The 20,565-nt window shown below is 42.4% G+C and overlaps 1 protein-coding gene across 16 annotated transcripts in view; it reads right to left on the bottom strand.

Annotated features, from left to right (window-relative positions):
* ADAMTS3 (ADAM metallopeptidase with thrombospondin type 1 motif 3) overlaps positions 1 to 20,565 on the bottom strand; it is a 152,903-nt gene that overhangs the window by 122,873 nt on the left and 9,465 nt on the right. For 11 of the 16 annotated variants that reach the window (XR_004750290.1, XM_035324386.1, XM_035324384.1 and 8 more), the window contains 3 exons: positions 17,691 to 17,754; positions 14,329 to 14,356; positions 6,011 to 6,417 (listed from right to left, as the gene is read on the bottom strand). Coding sequence is in view for 14 of the 16 variants with exons in the window: in XM_035324386.1 (XP_035180277.1) it covers positions 6,011 to 6,417; positions 14,329 to 14,356; positions 17,691 to 17,754 (499 nt within the window). In the remaining 2 variants the exon portion in view is untranslated. Of the gene's footprint in view, positions 1 to 6,010; positions 6,418 to 14,328; positions 14,357 to 15,150; positions 15,426 to 17,690; positions 17,755 to 20,565 lie in introns of those variants that run through there. The other 5 variants (XM_035324395.1, XM_035324397.1, XM_035324391.1 and 2 more) reach the window with 4 other exon arrangements.

The raw sequence follows: 20,565 nt of genomic DNA, 5'->3' as shown, positions 1-20,565 counted from the left end.
AAATGCTTTTCTAATATGCTGAGAGTAAAGGATCACCAGCTCCTAGAAAGCCAGTTCTTCATTTAGTAACGTAACCTCACCAGTGTGGAGGAAATCATGTTGAAACAATACATTAGTGCCAATACGTGAACAAGAAACCTGCCTTTACTCAAGACCTGGTGGAACAGTGGGTAATAAAAAGCATTTTAAACAAATCAAAACACTGAAACTGCTTAGATCTAAGTACGCACTTAAACACCTGCCTTAACTTATGCATATTTTTATGGATTTTCCCGAATGAGACTTAAGTCTTTGTGCAAGTCTCTCTAGCCTGAATATCTCCAGCACATTTGCCAAAGGAAACAACTATGTGCATCTCTGCACATCCTTCCATTCAAACACTTAAAACGCTTTATAACCAGTAACATAAAGAATCCCAAAACCACTGAGGGTAGGACACCCTCATTAGCTTCCTTTCATGAAGGGTGAAATTCAGGCACAAAGTTAAAGACTAACTTTTAAGTTGTTCCTCCTTTCAAGAGAGCTGTGCTGGGGGATTGTAATGTCAAATATTAAAAACCAAACTCTCAGGATATACTGAGACTCCAAAAATACCAAAAGCTAAACATAAACTTGCATAAAAGTATTGATTTGTAACAGCTTCAAAGACATATACAAGTTCCTTCGCGCTTTGACATCCTCGCAAAAAAAAAGGGGTGACAATAAGCGAGGAATCATCTGTCACAAATAATGACAGATCCTGACAGTTTGCCTGTCTTTAAGAATTCCCCCTGTTCAATAGCTGCACTTGAAAAGACAGGTAGGCTACTGAAGACCTCTCATTTGCAAACAGTCATTCTTTCAAATGAGTGTATGCAGCCCTGGACGTGAAGGCCATGGCTGACTGAAAAAGCAAGTCACATTTTGCTTGGTAGTCAACAAACGAAAATCTAGCATACTGGATCTGGCCCTGTCATTTAAAGCAAGTAAGCTTACTGCTCAAGTAACAAAACGAAGACATTCACACTTTTCTGGCATTACATAATGAAATATAAACTAGATCACAACTCAAACAAGTAGACGTGTCCATAAAGACAGATCCTATAGTGTAAGTACAATCTAATGCATCACATACCAACAGCTGTTAGGATTTTGTTACAAAAGGAAGAAAGCTAATTTAGAAATTCAAGTAATTCTTTACAACAAAAGGCAGAGACTTACTTAAAAGTCTCTGCTTTCTTACTTCTAAACATCAAGTCCGCTGTGTTGTCCCTATCTACAGTCTCAAACTTCTGTAGTGGTTGTTTGAAGCTCATCATTTTCTGCATCTTTCACAGCATCACTGTACCAGGCACAAGCAATATGTGAAAACTGCCTTCCGTGAAATCTGCTTTGAACTGATTTACTTCCACCTGCTTTAACAGCTTGCAATTATTTTCCCACTTTTCTAAACCACATGCTGCTCTAGAAACATACTTCCTTAGCAACGAAATTACAGGGCCAGAAACTTCAGTAACTCTTGAGCAGTTAACTACTCAAAACCCTTCAGCCTTGTAGCATCTTAGAACAGGAAACGTACCGTGTAAGTCAGACACCAGAATGCTGCCCTGTGTATGCTCAGAGCAGATTAACTTCAGCTACCATGCTTGGGTGTATACATTAGATTAAACATTTAAACTGGTACAGAGACACACAAAACCCGTTCCCACAGTTACCCAGATGAGAAGGCACCATTAATGCCACCTGTCAAGCAGACTGGAATATATTAAGCTGTTTGTGACTGTGCACAATCTGATCTTTATAAGGAGGGCAGAAGGGAAGATGCAGCTCAGATGTAAATAGGAGGGGGCTGTGCGACTTGTGCAGGTGAATTGGCCATAACCATAACCCTGGCTCCCTTTGCTAAGTCCATGCCTGACGAGACAGACAGAAGAGCACTGTGGTAACATGTTGTACTGGCACTGAAAGGAAGGAAAAGCAGGCAGGAGACAGAATGAAAAACAGGAATGCAAGAACTGAAGAACTGTGAACGTGTGAGGGAAGGAGATACACCCCGCAAGCGCTGTTTGGGTAAATGGAGCCTTCTCCCTGGCCCTGCCAAGCCCCTGTGGTGGTACGTCCTTCCATCGCTGCAACACATTCTGCCTCTGCACATTTACTAAGCCAAAGCCAAATAAAGAAAAGGCAAAGGATCAACAAGCAGACTTAAATCTAGGCTGCTGTCTGTGAAACTGATTTCATCATCTGCAGATCAAAGTTATTAAGAGCTTTTCTTCTTTTACCCTTATCTGATAAGAGATCACAGGCTTCAGTTTCTCAAGCCCACAGAGCCAAAGGGTGCCGTTATTTTCAGCTGATGAATGTCAGAATGACACAAGAGTAAACTTCTAGAAAAAACATTAGGTTTTTCATCAACACTCTCCCCTTCCCAGTGCCAGATCACCAGTGCTGCACTACAACAGCACCATCTTAACTTCAAAAGGCTGCCACTGCAGAGCAAGCTTCATACAGAAGAGACGAAGTTAGTGCAGTGAGCTACAAACTACACAGTCCTCCTGACCTGAGACAAGCCAGGACTCCTCCATGTGCTTTCTAGACTCTGGCAAGGATAATTTTGCTTGATGCCTGCAACTCAATTACAAGTTTTGCTGCAACTCTGGCAAATAACAGACAAACTCTATACATACTTTGAGAACAAGTACTGCTATTGTGATGAAAATAACTGGAGAAATATACCCTAGAAACCTGAGGAAACACCAGCTTTCTTAAACACAGCACTACGCTTGCAACATCAAAGTTAGAATGAGCTTTACAAATCTATCCATCTTGAGTTTTACATACAGAAACTAAGAAGGGCTACTTTGCAGGGTTTCTTTTATTATTATCATACTTTGTCACCCACATTTCATAGCATTTGTTAGTTACTCACTAACACATTTTTTAAACACAGTATTGAAAACAAAGGGCAGCTTCTACATGACTAATTAAGTGTTCTTTTGCTATGACAAGTGCATGCACATGCATGTGATTTTTGTAACAAAGTTATTTTCAAGGGATATTAAACAGATGTGAAGATAGGAATTTGCAAAACTTATGGTATGCAGATGACTTTTACTGCAAAAGCAGATATGTAAACTGCTTCATAACAAAAGCGTTCATGTATTTTGGTTTTTAAACCTAAGTCTAGATTCAGAAAGAGATCATGGACAAAAACTTGCTCTACTAGTGTAAATGCCAATAATTCTGTGTGTTTGCAATGAAGGAATCAAAATGGAGCACTGCAGTGTTCCTCATAACCTCACACCGCTAGTGCTGAGAGCAAACCCTAAACAATACGAAACTGAGCACTCTTTATGAAGTATAGGTTAATGCAATACATTAATTAAATAATTTGCCCAACTATAATTTGGGCAAATTTTGCCCAAAATAATTTTGCCCAACTATAAGCAAGTGTCTTAAGAGCCATAATTAAAAATCTCTTCATGCACAAAATTTATGAGAGTTTTTGCTAACTGGTGGCAAGCCAAGTGCTCTTCATCTGCCACTGATGATAACAAACTTGCTTTATAAGCTACACGCTGAGTGAATTGCAGCCATAGTGATTCCTTTTTCTTTTTCCCCAAAGGTAACAGCCTAGCTGGCTACACTAGCAAGCATCTAAATTCCTCTGAAGTCAAAAATAAATCTTTCAAATAGACACATGGCCCTAGAATTTCTCACTGTTGTTCCAGTTTCTGTTAAGCCGTATCATCTCACCCTTCACATCTTCAGGATACACTGAGGATCAAATATTCTAGCTTGGTTGAGAGAGGCATAGTACAGCAGCAGAGAAGCCAGAAATGCTAACTTCAAGCTATTTTTGCTAACCTTGGAGCTGGTGGGAGGAAAAAAGCCACCTGAAATCCCACAATGTTGAGGATTATTTGTTTCACATGCATTTGCTTACAGCTCCTAAAGACTGAGACAACAGCTAGGTGAAGTAAGCAAGGAAAAGCCCTCCAAAATAGATACTTTTCAGCACATCAGCTGTTCTCATTATAGTTGCCCAAAACGGAGCAGTAAAGCCACTGCAGCAGCTCTCTGCCAGCCCAGCAACCCCCTGGCAGCAATGTGAAATGCAGCACAGCAGCTCAAGTGGCAGCTGAGGTCTGGTCCTGGCAAGAGGGGTGCATAAGCAGGCAGGTCAGGGAGCAGTCCTGGCAACACAGTTTGCCACAGACAACTCACCATGTCTGTGCTCTGATAGTCGTTTCCAACCCTGCCATGTGGTGGGTGGCTCAGGGGCTTGAAGAAGCCCCACAAAGACTGTACAGGACAACTTGGGTTGAGATGAACAGAAACAACAGAGAGCCAGAAGCATTTACACACTCTCCTCCTCAACAACAAGCACATTTTCTTCTAGTTCAGTCCCTAAAATGTTGGAAAGTACCTGAGGGCTTCTCCTGGTTGCTGTGGCAATATGACACACAACTCAGAAACCTCCTGTTCTTGATTTAGGATCTTTTTGGTACCTGTTAGCTTCTTCTTAAATATGTGGAGGTTTGTGAAGACAGTAACTACCTCATTTCAGTTAACTGAAAACATGCCACAAAGCAGCTTGTCAGCCACATGCCGATCTCTGCCGATGTTGCTGTACCCCTTAATCTAATTCCATTTAATCCAATTTGTTGTCTTAAAGTGCTCTGTCATTTAACGCAAGAAATTCATTCAGGGTTTCTGCTAAAATACAGCTCTCATTCATTGTGAGAGCTGCATCTGAGGCTCTATCTGTCCAGGCAGATGTCTGCATGATCTTTGTAAACACAGCACACTGTCAACAGATTCCACTAAAAAAAAAAAAGACAAGAAAAAGAAAAAAAAAGGAAAAAACTGCCAGTAGCTGATAACCTCAAATGTAAACACCACCACTTGTTTTTTTTCTTCAAGTAAGGAAAGTCAAGGAGTTTTGGTTGTGCATAGCCCTAAGTGCTGAATCAGGAGTTTGAGACATTTATGAGGATGCTCACACAGTGAGTGCTTAACCTGATACAAACTATGTACAGCAGAGGCACACTGCAGAAGCTGGGAGCTTTGCTAGCCAGCACTTATCATAAAATGGAATCAAATCATTAACAGCTCTGGCATGTGACAGGAAGGGGAAAGCCTAGTTCCAAGAAGGGATTCTTGTTGCAGACTTATTCATATGATTCCTCCCCTGAATAGCAGCAGAGTAACCACTACATTAATCTTCCTGGATGTTGCAGTCATGTTCCACCATTGCTCCTGCTACTTAACGAGTACAAGGTAAGTATTGTTAGCTTTCTTTACCGCATGATTGAATTAACGAATGGTATGTGGACTCAATATATTCCCAGTCTTTCAATATGGGATTTGTGTACCATGCCAGTCATTGCATCTGCAGAAGCCACAATCAAATATCATGCATTTTTAACTAGTACGGCAGGCCGGCCGGCAAATGTTTTGAGAACAAAACATTTATAGAGGTGAACCAGTTGATACCTTCATGATGTGAACCTCATGATACCTTCAGAGAAAAACAGAACTGCATGTAAAAAAAAAATAAAAAATTGAGGATGTTTATTAATAAGCCCTTTTGAATTTAAATATGTTGCTATTCTTGGGCTACAGGGCAGCATGCAAATTTGCTGCCCGAGAAGTACACAGTGATAATTTGGACACCAGATTAGATTCTATGCTCACTCACCAAAAGATCTTATTTTAAGTGTTAAAATACCTTCATTATTCATTTTCCCATTTGTAACACCTCATGAAAGTAAAAAGGAAAACCAATAAATAGCAGGTTTGATTTCTTTCTCTCTCATCCCAGCAACATTATGGACTTTGTTCACCAGACTCCAAGCAATTATCCCAGAGTAAAGCAAAAGACTATATGCATAAACATATACTGAGGCATTTTCTAAGGGATTTAAGAAATGAAGCTTTTAAGATTAGTACTGTGTACTCAAAAGCAATAAAAGCTGTGTGCAAAGTGATAAAACACCTGACATGAACACCATTGAAGAAGCCTTACCAGACCATCACAATTGCTAATAGCAACAGAAGCTCCAGGGATGTCAGTTATGTCTCCCACGTATGCGCAGTTTGTCCACAGTGGCTCCCTTTTCCATAACCTCTCTGTAGCAGTCCTAGTCTGACTCGCATTACCAGCATCATTTCCATTTCCAGTTTCCACAGAGTCTTCATACCACTCCACTACCGCCTCGGGAGCCACTAAATGAGTGTTGGGTTTCAGCCGGAGATGGAATTCCCTTCCAAATGCAGTGACGTTAAAATACAGCTGTTTGGGACTCTGGGATACCTCCCGCGTTGATCTTCTTTGATGGCTTGCAGAGAGTATATTGGAGATATAGCTTCCATCTGCACTGGTACTAATTGGAATCACTAACCCATACGGTCTTGGTCTGCTTTTTGGTAATTCTGCCAAGAGAAATACCCCAAAACAAACTAAAATTAGAACAAGAACATGGAACGAGCCTTAAGACTGAATGCAGAGGTGCAGAAGTGTATGTCAATAGAGCAAAGAGTGATGCAAGGATGCAACAAGCCGTTAGCTAGACTGCTATGGGTGACATTCATGCAGAAAACACTCCAGCTACAGCCAATTTATTATACAACATACAAATATTGAGTTTTTAGGCCTAACATCAAATGCAATGCATGTGACCCCTCCTACTCATACCTCCGCTTCCAGTATTCCCAATTAAGGATTCCTGTTAGAGCTACTCTAAAGCACTCCACATATCACAAGTTCAGCTAGAGACGAATACAAACCTTTGCATAATTTTTGAAACAACGGGAGCCAATGTCACCACACCAATGTGCATTAGATGATGTGCTAGATAGTTAGTCTGGATATAAACCAACCAATCTAACATAGGCAAATGTAAAATACGCGTACCTGCTCTCTTTATTTACCACACTCAAGCTTATAAGATCTTCACTTGGGTACCTTACAGCAAGGCCTTTAACACTTGTTAATGCATCAATCATTATCATAAAAATGCTTTGCATTATCACATACGCACAGTGGAGATGTAAGAAAGAAGTGTATTTACAGATCATCATGTTATCACAGTGATAATTAGAGAGGAAGGACATTTCAACCTTAGGAAAAGCACATGGACCATGCCAAGGTGGATGAACACAAGGAGCTGTGCCCAGGTGCACACCTCAAATAAACACACAGCACAGATGCTAGGATACACATTAAGCGCATGCAAAATATCCTCCATATGCCAAATTTTTCAAGAAGCAGGTCTTTCATGACTCTATTTTCATAAAACTTGCAGAGAAAACCCTGAAATATTTATTTATATTTATCTGGGGATTTTCATGGGGTTTAGGTTTGCTTAACAGCCAAAGAAGAGGCAGCAACCCTTTTGAATTCTCTTGTAAGAAATGCCCTGCAACTCTATCATACACCTTAAACAAACTTGTTTGCCCCTGCATTGAGATCTCTATTAAGCTGCTGAAAATCAAGTGGCATGTTTGGTATATAACTGCAATTCGCGTACACATTTCTGCAGTCTCAGAAAATTGGAACACAGACAAGAATCCTGTAGGTATCACATATCGCTGATAAATTGTATCAGTCAGCAGTAGTGAAAGAAAGCAGTAACTTTTCCCTCTATAGATCTCCTCTAATAAATCTCCCAGCAACTTGCTATTGCCCTTCCTCTCTGCATAACTTGAGCGATGGAGTTCAAAAGCAACAGATGAGTTTTTTTTAAAAAAAAAAAAAAAAAAAAGTTGCAAATTTCTAAGTAAATCCTGCATCTTCCTGAACTACACAATAGCTATACAAACAGCAGAACAACTCTTGTTGTCTGCCTAAAGAAATCCTGAGGTAATACTATAGTAGCTCAAGGGCATGACCCTTAGCTAAGGCAATGTGCCCTAAACACAGGGTATGCTTCCAAGGATAGGGCATTGCTGTAATTACCTCTGATCACTCTCCTATCATTTTTGCCTGATTACCACAGGTCAAATCAAGATTCCTATCTAATTAGCTACAACAGTAGCTGACCTGTAAACTTTCCACTGGGTTCTGAGTCTGCCTACGTGTACGTATTATATGTGAATACAATACTTTAAAAAAAAAAGGGGGGGGGGGAACCCATTTCCATCTTTCTTTGTAGTCCCTTACCCACATCATCCTGAAAATAGCATTCTTAGTGCTTAAGAGAAATCTCTTTCAGTCAGAGAAAGGTCTTCTGCTGTTATCGCTTATCACGCATCAGGGGACACACACACGTTTCCCATTGCTCTAAGGTAAATTTTACACCACTGCAAAACAAGTTTATCTTTTCTGTGAGACCTTTGTAACCTGGGATTAATCAGGATATTCGATGTCCAATTTTCATCCTGTAAAAGGAGGAGAGACATTCCCAGGCCAGGCCAAGCTGTGGACCAAAACACTGCTGAAAGCTGCACCAAAGCTGAAGTCTCACTACATTTTATTATACTATGTGAGAGTTAAAAAGGCATTCAGGACAGAATTATTCCCTCTATCTTCTTTTCCTGAGAGAATTGGCTAAAGCAGTATTATAGTGATGTTACTGATACCTTTTGTATCAAAGAACTCCAGGATTGAGTAGCTCAGATGGTACCACAAAGTGCCACTGAGAATTCCTCCAATAAATATAACAAAATGAATTAAATTTTAACCATTCCCAGAGTGAATTACACCTGAACTGAATATTAATAAATAAAAAGCTCGACAGCTAATTCATCTCTCCCAAAAGCAGTTGCTGCTTATTTTGTGAGACTTTTGTAGGAAAACATTCCCAATGGCTCCATATGGCTGTTTTTTTTTCTCCAGTTTGCTTTTGTTCCAGTTACTGAGGGATTTGACAGAAATGTGTAGTTACAGTGGAAGGTACAGACATCTAAATTTCCGTGCAATGAAAATCTTTATATAACACATAAATATTATATCCCAGGTGAGTGGAAAGTTCTTCATCATTTCTAAGTTTCTTGTTCTGAAAACTTCTGCGTCCCACTGCTAGCAGTCACAGTGTGTTTCTCAGTAGCATCAAACTCAACCTTTTTTTTGCCGTACACCTACAAGATTATGTTCTAAAACTGGTATCCTTATTACGATATTATCCTTAGGATAATTCCCATTTTAATCACTGGGAATTCTGAGTCGGGCTTGCTAACCCTCCTCCTTAGAGATGGTACCAAATTAAAACTCTACACTCATTTTTTATTAATTAGACATCAGGCCAAGAGCAGGAGACAGAGCTGCTGGGTTGTATATCCTAACTGGGTCAAAGCTAAAATCCTCACATTCCCTGAGCTTCATTGATGAGATTTCATTCACAGACTGACATTACTCCTTTTACCTCACTGAGATTCTTCAGTTTTTCTTTCTTTTCCCCCCTTCTCAAAGTAGGACGTACAATGCCAGAGACCACAGTTCCAGTGATCAAATTCTTTGTTCACTGTAAAATTCAGAAGTTGCTTTGGACATCTTGCAGCAGTATCCACAGATTTCTTCTTGCAGGGGCACAAAAAAAAAAAAAAAAAAAGATATTTTTGCTAATAACAAGAACAGACAGCTAGCTACAAGAAGGTAGGAACAAAGGGTGGAAAATAAGAATTGTCAAGCTTTTGAGTCAGCAAAAGCCCTGTCCAGAGTCTCTAAACACAAAGCTAGAAAAGGAAATGCTTTTTGTTCAAAGGCAATTAAAATGAAATGTGACATGACTGAAGACATCTAAAATCCTCCACTGACTTCTATTACTCTTTTTTCCACAGACTCTACGGTCTGTGGACAGTTAGGAAACTCTATGCCAACTGTAAGTGTTCCCTTTTCTTTGCTAAAATTTCAGTCACTCTCTACTGCTAATTCAGAATTTACACAAATGACCAGAGAAGAACACAGAGAAATAGAAAAAGCACTTAACCTCAAGTTTTCTTCCTTTTTTCATCTGGCTTTTAACTGCTGTTCCAGTTGCACAATGTTTAAATTGAAAGGAAACACTTGTGAAAGAACACCACATTCTTTCATTGTGTGCCAGAACATAATTAAAGAATGCCTCTGAAGAAGCCTATCCATAATTTTTTTCCCCAAAATATACATGAAACCAAAGAATTAACACCACTGGCTCACAGTAGTTGTCTCTGCACTGTAAAACTGCTGGATAATTGAGGTTCAAAAGCCCTATTTTTTTTTTAATAAACTGTATTTAGATGAGCAACTTTTGGCAAAAGATTTTTGAAATACATTGATCAAAAATTGTGCATTTGGATGTCAACAGCAGAATTCCAAATTCATAAATATCCACTTAAGCAAGATTTCAAAAGCATAGTCTAAATAGAAATCAGTGGAATCAGCAGAAAAGCAGGAATTTCTGAAACTCCAGACAAATTATTTCTGTGTCTAGACTCAGCTACACAACTTTGAAGACATGACTTCTTCTCTTCTCTTAACAAATACTGAAATGCCATTTAACATTCATTATTCAGATGGGTTTTTTGCTCACACTGCATGTAAATAAGTGGACTCCCCATGTTCCAGCCTTGTGCATTGCAGACGACCAGCTGCCACAAAGAAAGTGATTTTCTGCTTGCAGGGGCTCCTTCACCCATTACCTGTGAATTCAGGTCCACTAACTCAAGTGCTAGCAGCATATTTTTTTTTCCAAACATTTTCTGTGTCATGGCAATGAGATGAATTGCTATGTTCAGCAACTACCTGCCACATCAGATTGCTAGGATATATTTCAATCACAAATAGCAATGCATAAACCTGCAAAATTATATCAAACGCACAACTGTTTTGGCAAAGATGATGCTGTGGCTGGGCACTGCACAAGGAAATAAATGTGCAGGAACTCCTGATAACACTGGGCTGCATGCCAAGACCCAGACTCGCCCAAACTGACAAGATGGGATGATGCGACAGCAACCGTCAGCTTCCAGAGCTCCCTTTTCTCTTGGAGGATCCATCTGAACATGGGTTGTAGAGACAGGAAGATCAGCAACGTTGGCAAAAAGCTTGGAGCTAACCTAACACCTCAGGAGCACCACTGTGCCTTCATCTTCTGAATGCAATTCAAAAACTTTGTTGCAATCGGATGACTGGATGTCAAAACCATTCAGCTTTCCAACAGAAGGATTGGGACATAAAATACTACCTGCTACTGCAGGAATTAAAAGGACAGTGCTTAAATGAAAAGACTGTCATGAGTTCCCGTGTTTTGAGAGGTAATGAGATGAGCACAGAGCTGCTTCAGTTACTTAGCCAAGTGCTGCTCAATAACAACAAAGGATGGTGCTGTAACAAAACCAGACAATTCTAGCAGGGGTTTCATCAGCAGCATTTTCTGCCTTCATCCTTGGTTGGTGGTTTCCAGCAATGAAGTAGTTGTTCTGGTCCCTCTCTTCAAACAACCAGAATCAATTCCAAGCTATCATTCCATCATTCACTCTGTATTTGCCTTTAGGTGGCAGAAATGTCCGAATAAAAAGAAAAGATAGACAAAGGGGGAGAATGGACTTCTAGAGGATTTTCCCACAATTTTACGCCTAAACAGGGTCGAGGCTATGCAGCATACATCGGTGCTAAACACTGCAAGTTGGATGAATAAAAGCAAGGGACTGCAAGAATACAGGCTCCCATGGCATACACCTCTCTTCAGTGTCCTCGTTCCTTTCCTTCACTGTCAACTTGTCCCAGGAATACAGGCAACTCAAGAAATTCTTCATGATGTTTTCACAGCAAAGTCCCTTGGCACAACACCAGTGAGCTTCTTTTATCCAGGCTCCAGGGCAGCCTGTCTCTGGTTTTTCCAGGTTAGACATCAGTTTTCTTCCAAAAGCAGCACAGAGCAGTGCTGAGGCTCTGCTGTGTAGGAGGCTGAGAGGCACAAAAAGTGAAGAGGTAGCACCACCCTGAGTGCCAGCATCTTCAGGGCTTACTATTTCACCAGTGACAACAGTAAGATTTCCTCTTGACAGTTTCCAGGCATTTGCAGTACATTATGCATTAATGCAGTTAATTAAGCTCGGGTAACTCCCTATCTATATAATGCATTCTGTACTAGTTAAAAAAAAAAAAAAATCCCATATGCTTTAATTTGTCCTAAGTGACTTTCCAGGCTACAAAAAAAAGATTAGCTGCTGACAGCAGCCAGCCCTGGGCCAAATCAAAATATACAACACCAATGCAAAGTGACACTTAATCGGGACTTAAAAGTAGGACGGCCCATTTGGAGGCAATCCTAGTGCAGGTTTTACCATAGTCATTAAACCTCTAAACTGAGTAGGCCATGCTTTTTCAATCAGAATTTACAGGATAAAACATTACTTTAAATATTAACAGTTTAAAAACACAAAGCAGAGGACAAATCCCAATGTCTGTGTTTACTAGACAGCTCTGCCTTCAAAACGCACATTTTCCCCTCAGCAAAACATTATCAATGGCTCAAACGCCAATGCTAGTCATAGGCAACCTGGTCTTAGTAAGACGTGGAACTCTCCGCCGTGCTAGACTGGACAAAAAGCCACCGAGATGCTGGGCAGTTGTGCTGAGGAGACACAGCAAGCTCTCTCTTGCCAGGCACCAACCAACACCGAGACCCATCACAAGGATGCCCTGTGCTGCTGAACCGCACCAGGGGACATTTGAGTCCACAGACCTGTGGATCTGTGAGCAGACAGACCCACCAGCCCATGTCCATCCCATCTCCAGCTGCTCCTCCTCAGGCAGAGGAGAGTGAGACTGCATCAACTGCATGGGCTCCGCTGTGCCTTGAGAGCTGTGCCCGGAGCCTGTCCCACCAGCAGCATGCACCCTGTCCCTGTGGAGCTTTGTCTGTGGGCCTGATTCATCCTCTGCTGTGCAACGTCACCTCTCTCCCATGGTTCCTGCATGCCTCAAAGGTTCCCAGACCAGAGCAACACTGGGACCGTGAAAGAAAGAAAAACTCAAAGGAAAAAAGAGTACTTTTCCAGGTTAAAGAATTTCATCTGATGTACTGTATAATTTAAAAGATGCATTCCTGTATAGCTTATGGTTTCTGAAATTCAAATACAATCCATTTCTCATGGAAACGACCAGAAATAAAACACAGGAGCAGCATACCACTGGAAAAAAAGTTTGTTTGCCAGCTAGGTTTAAATGTACCTAACTGTCTCAACTCCCATTATTCACTGATCACAGTGGAAATCAACCTAAGCCCATAAGGAATGCAGTGCCAGAACTGAAACAAAACCTCCAAAATTTAGAGAAATACTTGAAACTCTTTTCTGAGCAAAACCTCAGATCAAAACCTGAACTGAAACCTCAAAATTGGAAGTCTGATGGCAACTGGAAATAGAACTGCCTAGGGTCCCTTCCCACAGCTACCACTCCTCTCATTGAAAAGCTCCAGAGCAATGTAAAGACACTAGAGCTTGACAACGACTTTGGCCAAATGCTGAAGAGGCTCGCTGCACAACCAGGCGAACTACAGGGCAGGTGAGATGGCACACCCTCACACTGACGCTCGGAGAGAGAACGCTGACTGTGGCATCGTTCCATAACCTCTTCCATCCTATACAGCACTAAATTATCTGTTAGTTTAAATCAACACACATCTACAGAAATTTAATTGTGTGCACTTGCTCCTAATTATATGAAGCTTCCTGTTTTTTTTTTTTTTTGTTGTTGTTTTGTTTTGTTTTTTTTTTAGGAAAGAGTCGGGCTTAAAATTGCAATACAAAGTACCCCATGGGCACTGACAAGCACGTTTCATTTCAGTACCCTCATTCATCATGGATGTCAAAGCCTATGCTACACTTCCTTGCGTACGTATCAGTTTATAAAGCAACAACCACCATCGGGCTTGCAGCCAGCACCCTCTGCCATCAACAAAATACAGAGACCTTGGCATTAAACAAAATTTTTCCAGCTAAAGGCTGAATGCTTCCAGCACAGAAGAAAAGTGGTACAAAGACTTGGACTGCCCTGGCCAAATGGAGTAGACATTTCCTCCTTGATTCAGAAAGACAGAAATGAAAACAGTGTCTGACCCAGAGTGCCATGGCATTCAGAAGACTAGTTTAAGCATGCTGCAATTCTGAACTTTTGTTGTTTCGTTTTTAAAAAGGGAAGCATGGAGTTATTGGGATGCAAGAGCTTGTAATGAGAGGCATGCGAATTCAAGTCATGCCACAGCAGTGTGAAACTACAAATGCTCCTGGGTGGTAATGGTGTGGGGATACACAAGAGAATGCTTGCCTGCATACAGATCATTTCTCCAGAAAATCAACTGGTTTGTTGAGCTTACTTTTTTCATTTTTTTCCCAATAGCAACAATAATAGTTAAAAGGACTCACCTATTTGGATCTGTTGCTCTTTACTAGCCTGCAGAAAAGAAGAGACACATGCACAAAGTTGTTAGTGTGACAGATGAATGGTTCTAGAAGGTTTTCAACCTTCTAGAAGGTTGAAAAATTACTTGCTTTGAATTACACCATTTTCTGCAATTCTACTTTTGGTTTTCAGGGATGGCACTTTTCCTCAGCCCCACAAACAGCTGCTTCCACCAATACACTACCAGAGCCCTTAATAAGTTTAGCATAAATCGAGCAGCTAAGGAATCCTGATTCTGAATGAGCCGTTCTATCTACTGTGCCACAAAGTAAGTTCGGTGGCCAAAAAAAGACTTTAAGGTCAATGCAGGGGACAAGTCCTGAGGGGCAGCATGGCAGGCGTGTTGACACTTCTCCTTCGGCGCTTTGCCAGGGGAGTGAGAAAGCCAACAGCGGGGACTGGGACACCAGCCTGCCACCGCCACCAGCGCGGGCCCAGGGCTCGGCGAGCTGTCCCCGGAGCTCCGGTGCGGCAGGGGACGAGCTGCTCTCTGCAGCGCTGGGGATGCTCCGCTCCGAGCTGGGTGCTGGGAAGAGCCGGGGAGCGCGCCGTGCACGGCTGAAGAAGGGAAAAGCCGCGCTCGGGACGAGAGAAGGGACAGACCAGGCAGGAAGCGCTCCCCAGCGGCCCCTTCGGGCTGGGGCCGGCCGGGGCTAGCGGAGGGACCCCGGGTGCGGGCAGAGCCCGGGAAGGGAGCAAAGCGCCGGACCCCAACGGCGTCCCCCGGCTCTCCGCCGCCCGTCTCGGCTCAGCACGGCTCGGCTCGCCGCCCCGCCGCCACTCACCTGCCGGCCGGCTGCAGCGCGGAGCCCCAGGAGCGTGGCTGCCGCTACCCACAGGGGCAGGAGCACCATCACGAGCCGGCGGCCCGCCGCCCGGCGCGCTCTTCCCCCTCCGGCCGCCTCCTCGCTCTCCGCGCCGCTTTCCCTCCTTCCCCTCTCGCCCCCGGCTCCCGCCTCGGCCGGCCCCCGGCGGCAGCCGGGCGGGCTGGGCTGGGCTGGGCTGGGCGCTGCGGGCCCGCGCCGCCTCCTGTTGCTCGCTGCGCCCTGCCTGCGCCACGCATCGCGACCTGCGGCGCTAATAAAGCCGCACCGGCCCCCGAGCGCGGCTCCGCCTTCGGCGCGGCCCCGCACACCCACGACGGGGCCCACAGCCCCGGCACGGCACGACACGGCTCGGCACGGCCCCGGGCTGCACCTGAGGCGGGCGGGCCCCGGCCGCGCTCCGCTCCCCGTCCGGCAGCGCCGCTGAGGAGCGGGACCCCCCCGGCCCCACACAACGGCTCGGCCCGGCCCGCATGGAGAGCAAGCCCCAAGGGTAAACGGGCCAAAAGCTCTACCAGCGGTTTTTATTTGTAAGTAGCCAAGATGAAACACCCCTGCATTACTCAAAAGGAGGACTGAAATTTGCCAGGCTCAGGATTATCTCCTGTAACTAGAGATGGGTAGCACAGGAACATCTGGATCCAAATTAAAATCATCCTGTTCTGACGGACCTTTAGGATAACACGTCCTGTTTCCTACTCATGTGAAACTTGTGACTCGACCAAAGTGAGCCCGTTGGCCTCCAGCTAGCACAAACAAGATCAACGCTACCTGATGGCTTTCAGAATAAATGCGTGAAAACCTAACCATAATAATCATCTATTTTAAGTTGAGCTGATTGTCAGAATCCACCACATCTACAGGAGAAAGCAAATACTGGTTCTCCTAAATCCAAGTTGCCTCATAGCAGCCTGTAAGAGAGCCAGACCTGCAGCCTTTAACTAATTCAAGCCTGTGCCAGGCCGTGGAGCAGCCCTGCTACCTCAGAGAAAACAGTTCCCCAGCTGTACCCACTTTTCTCATACAGGTTAAAAAAAAAAAAAATCCAAGAAAGTGGAAATCTAATGCCTGTTATTACCAAGACCATTTCTGTACATAAGGAAATGAGGAAACGCACAGCAGCCTGCTGCAATCAGCACACTGTAACTGGGTACATGCACACTGCACAAGAGCCACTTTTTGGAAGGACCACAATCCCACAATCAGAAAGCTGAGCCAGCTACATAATTATCCATTAAAATTGTCAGTCACAACTGACAGTTCAGAAATGCCAGGCTAACGCTTTCTTTCCTCCACAATATTATATGCCATTCCCTTAACACACGGCTGTTTGACATTTTATTTCCCTCACTGATGTTTGTTATGTGACCTCAGGCCTTACTCATTGTACATTATTCAAACCCTGAAAACCACTGCATTGATTTCTGTGTGGGTTTATGTGCACTACAACATACCTGAGTGCTTTGCAAGCCATCCATTTTTCTGTGGTGAAGTTAAGGACCAGGACAATCTCTATTTTGCAGTTAGGCTAATTACAGGAGCAATTCCGACTGGATCTCTTTCTCCCATTTTATCTAGCACTCTGAAGTTCCAAGCCAGGTTCTTTCCAACTGTTTTACAAATGCGCAAGGTCAGGCTCCCCATAGTGGGGAATACCTGTGAGGAGCTGGTGTGAGTGACTCGTTCTGCAGGAGAACCAGTTCTGATTGCTCCCTGTCACCCAGGCACTGGATGGGGCACTGCTGAGCAGAAAGCTGCGACATAGTGCACACCAACAGCCAAACTTCAGACGTTTTGTAATGTGATCCTAAACACAGTCTTTCACTAAAGTTGGGTGTTGTATCCTAGGTGGTTTCACTTGCCTTTCCCAATTAGCTAAAAACATTTCTATATACCAAAGAAACATAAATACAAAGACAGATCTGGAGACCAGAGCAGATATTCTGTTCCGCAGTTTTGAGAGCAAAGAACCAAGGTTTGACGGACTTATAATAGAGCAGCAATAAGGTGTTAAAATGGCATCTTATCAGATATCTCTAATATGAAATAAGACTGAGTATCACAAATACACAAATGTAAATCAACTTCCCAAAATTGTCTTCATTTGTTAAAGGCATTTTTCATCTCTAACAACACAGTTGGGACATACCATTATCAAAGAAACCATATATCAGATAAAGTATACACAAAAAATATGTATTTATATATGTGTGCACATACATATTTGTATCTTAAAAATCCATTAAGTTCTGAAATTCTTCCTGCTAACACTACATCAGATAGGCTTTCTGCATCTGTGCAATTTCTGTGGATGCACTACAATGACAGTTACAAATATTTTATGAATCTGAAGTTAGGCCCTGAAGCAAAGAAGAACAGAAAACTAAAAAGTTTTGTATGGGGCCAGATTCTGGAGTGTGAAGAGCAGAGCAGTATTTGAATAGCAAGAATAATATTTATGGGAGCAAGCACTCAATGCTGCAAGCAAAATGTGGTATTACCTGATTAAAAGGGCTCCAGGACATAGTTTCTATGAAATCTCCTTGCTTCTCACAGCAGAAGAGCCTGCAACAAAACAATTTCAACACAAGTTTTACTTGGAACATTAACTCAGAGAAACCTTAAAGAACAATATTCCCTATATGAAACCAAGAAATTAACCATAGTTTTTGCACTCCTGTTTAATATCAGCTTCCAAACATTAACATATTTTGAGACAAGCCCCTGGTAAACCTGAGTATAACATCTGTGAATAAATCTATAACCTAGACAGATCACTTTCTTTTCTCTGAGCATGTACTCATATGTTGTTTAATATTCCATTTTGCAGTGTCATTTCCTGAAATTTAGGAATAAAGTTATTCTCCCTATTATAATTTATTGACTTTCTGACCTACTATGTTCTTTGCCAGTCTGTAAGTTGACGACCTCTCTCAGTAGTGGCCAGTTTGGGAAGCATTAATTCTATTCTTTCCAAGATAGACACATCACTAAAAATTAGCCAGGGGTAAAACACGCTGCTTATTTAAGATGACAGAGATATCTACTTTGAATGCCTGTTTTAGAAAGCTAAAAATATTTTCTAAGCATTGTGCAGATGGTTGCCTATTTTCATAGGAGCAACGGGCTATGGAGGACATCTTTCTAGAGCAAATGTTATGGCTGGCTGGTTCAGAAAAAATGCACAAGACCATCCAGAGAAGGTAGTTACAGTTTAATTTCCCTTCTTTGTCACCTGCCACAACCTAAGGATCACAACTCTTACACAATGCTTGGACTTCTCTCCTTTCATCTTTACCGTTAAAAGCAGTGTTTGCTCTTAATATCCAAACACCAGCTCTGCCGAAATTCAGCTTTTCTGTCAAAGCCTGATTTGGTTTCTCCTTTACTATGAGGCATGTCCTGATCTATGTGTAACCAAAGGGCACGATCCTCAGCGAGCCAGGGGGACGAGCCCCAGACCATGCTCCCATGGAATCAGAGTACCTGTGCAACTCCTCTGTAGCCTGCACCAGAGTAAGTGCTGTGGGCAGAGCTGGCCACAGGCAATGGACTGCAGAGTGTGCAGGAGGGCACCCTCTTCAGCTTGTGCTCATTCCCGAGGTTTCTCATGGCTCTCAGCCTGCAATTCTCCCACTGAGAAAAGCTGTAGCCCTTCTCAGTAAGACCGCACCCCTCGCGTTTATAAGCTCAGTGTTAGTGTGGATTCATTTTTCCTCCCTAAGCTCAACAACGACCTGGTTAGATTTTCAGTCTGCTAACAGTTTGCTTAATGAAAAGTAGAGTTCATTTTTATTTTTTTCCAAATTAGAGTCACAGGAGGCTTAAAGTGCAATCTCAAAACCTAAGGCAATATAAATCACTTTCTTAGAACAGGATACATCTGAAAAGAATGCCTGCGCCTCATTTTTAAAATACGTTACTATTTGCATTTCAGTAATGCCTGAGGTCCTATTCATGGGCTGGAGCCCCATTGTAGCAGGCATTGTGAGCGCACACAATAAAAAGGCCACGCACAAAGACCTTTCAGTCTAAGGACTGTAGTCATACTACTGAAAAAAATACAAACCCCAAAAGCCTGGGGTATACAAGAACCAAATTTTATGTTCTTAAACAGAAACCCATCCCTTGCTGCAGGTTTGTACAATTAGTCTTAACAACTGTCCTCGTGCAGCAGGGTCTCAACTGCAGCTGAAGCATCTTTTTCTGCTCTGCAGGCAATTTGTCAGGATCGTTCAGACAACAAAGGTGCCAGGAGCAGCTCCAGACCTTGTCACTACCACCACACAGGAGTGTTAATATTGACATTAAATTCCAAAAGATTACCTCCTCTCTGGCTCCTTGATACGACAACTCTAGTCATGCAGCCCACAGCCGCAAGAGCCCTTTTTGCTGAGATACCACATTTAATCTTACAGCCTAAATTGCCACCCAACCTCTCCTGTGCTTTGATTTCCAAAACTGCACAAGAAGCTTTTTTGGACATTACAATTTTTATCTGTTTACCAGGGTGTCAGACAAGAATTGCCAGACAGCACTTGACATGGAAGCACTTTATAAATGAAAATGGCTATAGTTTCCCCTTCATGGTGCATTACCGTTGGGAATATTAAACCATGCAACTGTATTTAATTGTTTTAAATACACTATTAACCTAGCAGATTGTTAAATGAAGAAGCATAGTAGACCTATTATTTTTAACAAAGCAGCGTAAGATTTACAGTCAAGATTTAACCACAGGACATAGGAAGCTGGAGAGAAAAATGTGAGACATGAAAATTACCGTTGTAAAATATGTTATGAAAAATAAAAAGTAGTAGAAGTATAAGAGGCAATACTTGTGACAACTTCATATACTAGTCACATTCCATGAAATTGTTCCTATTTTAAGGTGGTTCATTTTAAAATGATGTGAGCCAAACAAAATTCAATGAAAACCGCCTCAAATCCTCAAAAGAAATGAATAAACAAATACCCATAAATCACGCTAAAAACAGTCAGACCAAACTTTCAATGGCCTGTGGTATTGATAAAGAAACCTGTGGTTCTGGTGTTGCAAGAGGTTCCTGGAAGTGCCGAGGCAGTGACCCTCACAAGTTGCATAGACTCCGATAGGGCCAAAGGCCCATTAAATACTTCTGCTTAACTTAAGTCCTCAGAAGAAAATACAGATGGAAAATACTTTATCATCCTGTACAGTTAGTGCATTTAATATGTGGTTTGCATGTGCTCTGCCTTAAAAACCCTAGCGAATTGCCCATACATAAGGGTTTTACTTACTTGAATTATACCTGTATGCTGGAGGTATGGAAACTGTTGTGTATTATCCGTACTTATTTTCATTAGCATTTTTCTGGTTGTGGAAATTCCCAATTT

This window comes from Oxyura jamaicensis, chromosome 4, assembly GCF_011077185.1.
Source record: "Oxyura jamaicensis isolate SHBP4307 breed ruddy duck chromosome 4, BPBGC_Ojam_1.0, whole genome shotgun sequence".
NCBI lineage: Eukaryota > Metazoa > Chordata > Aves > Anseriformes > Anatidae > Oxyura > Oxyura jamaicensis.
Note: the sequence above shows the minus strand (reverse complement) of the source record. Positions and strands in the feature narration are given on the sequence as shown.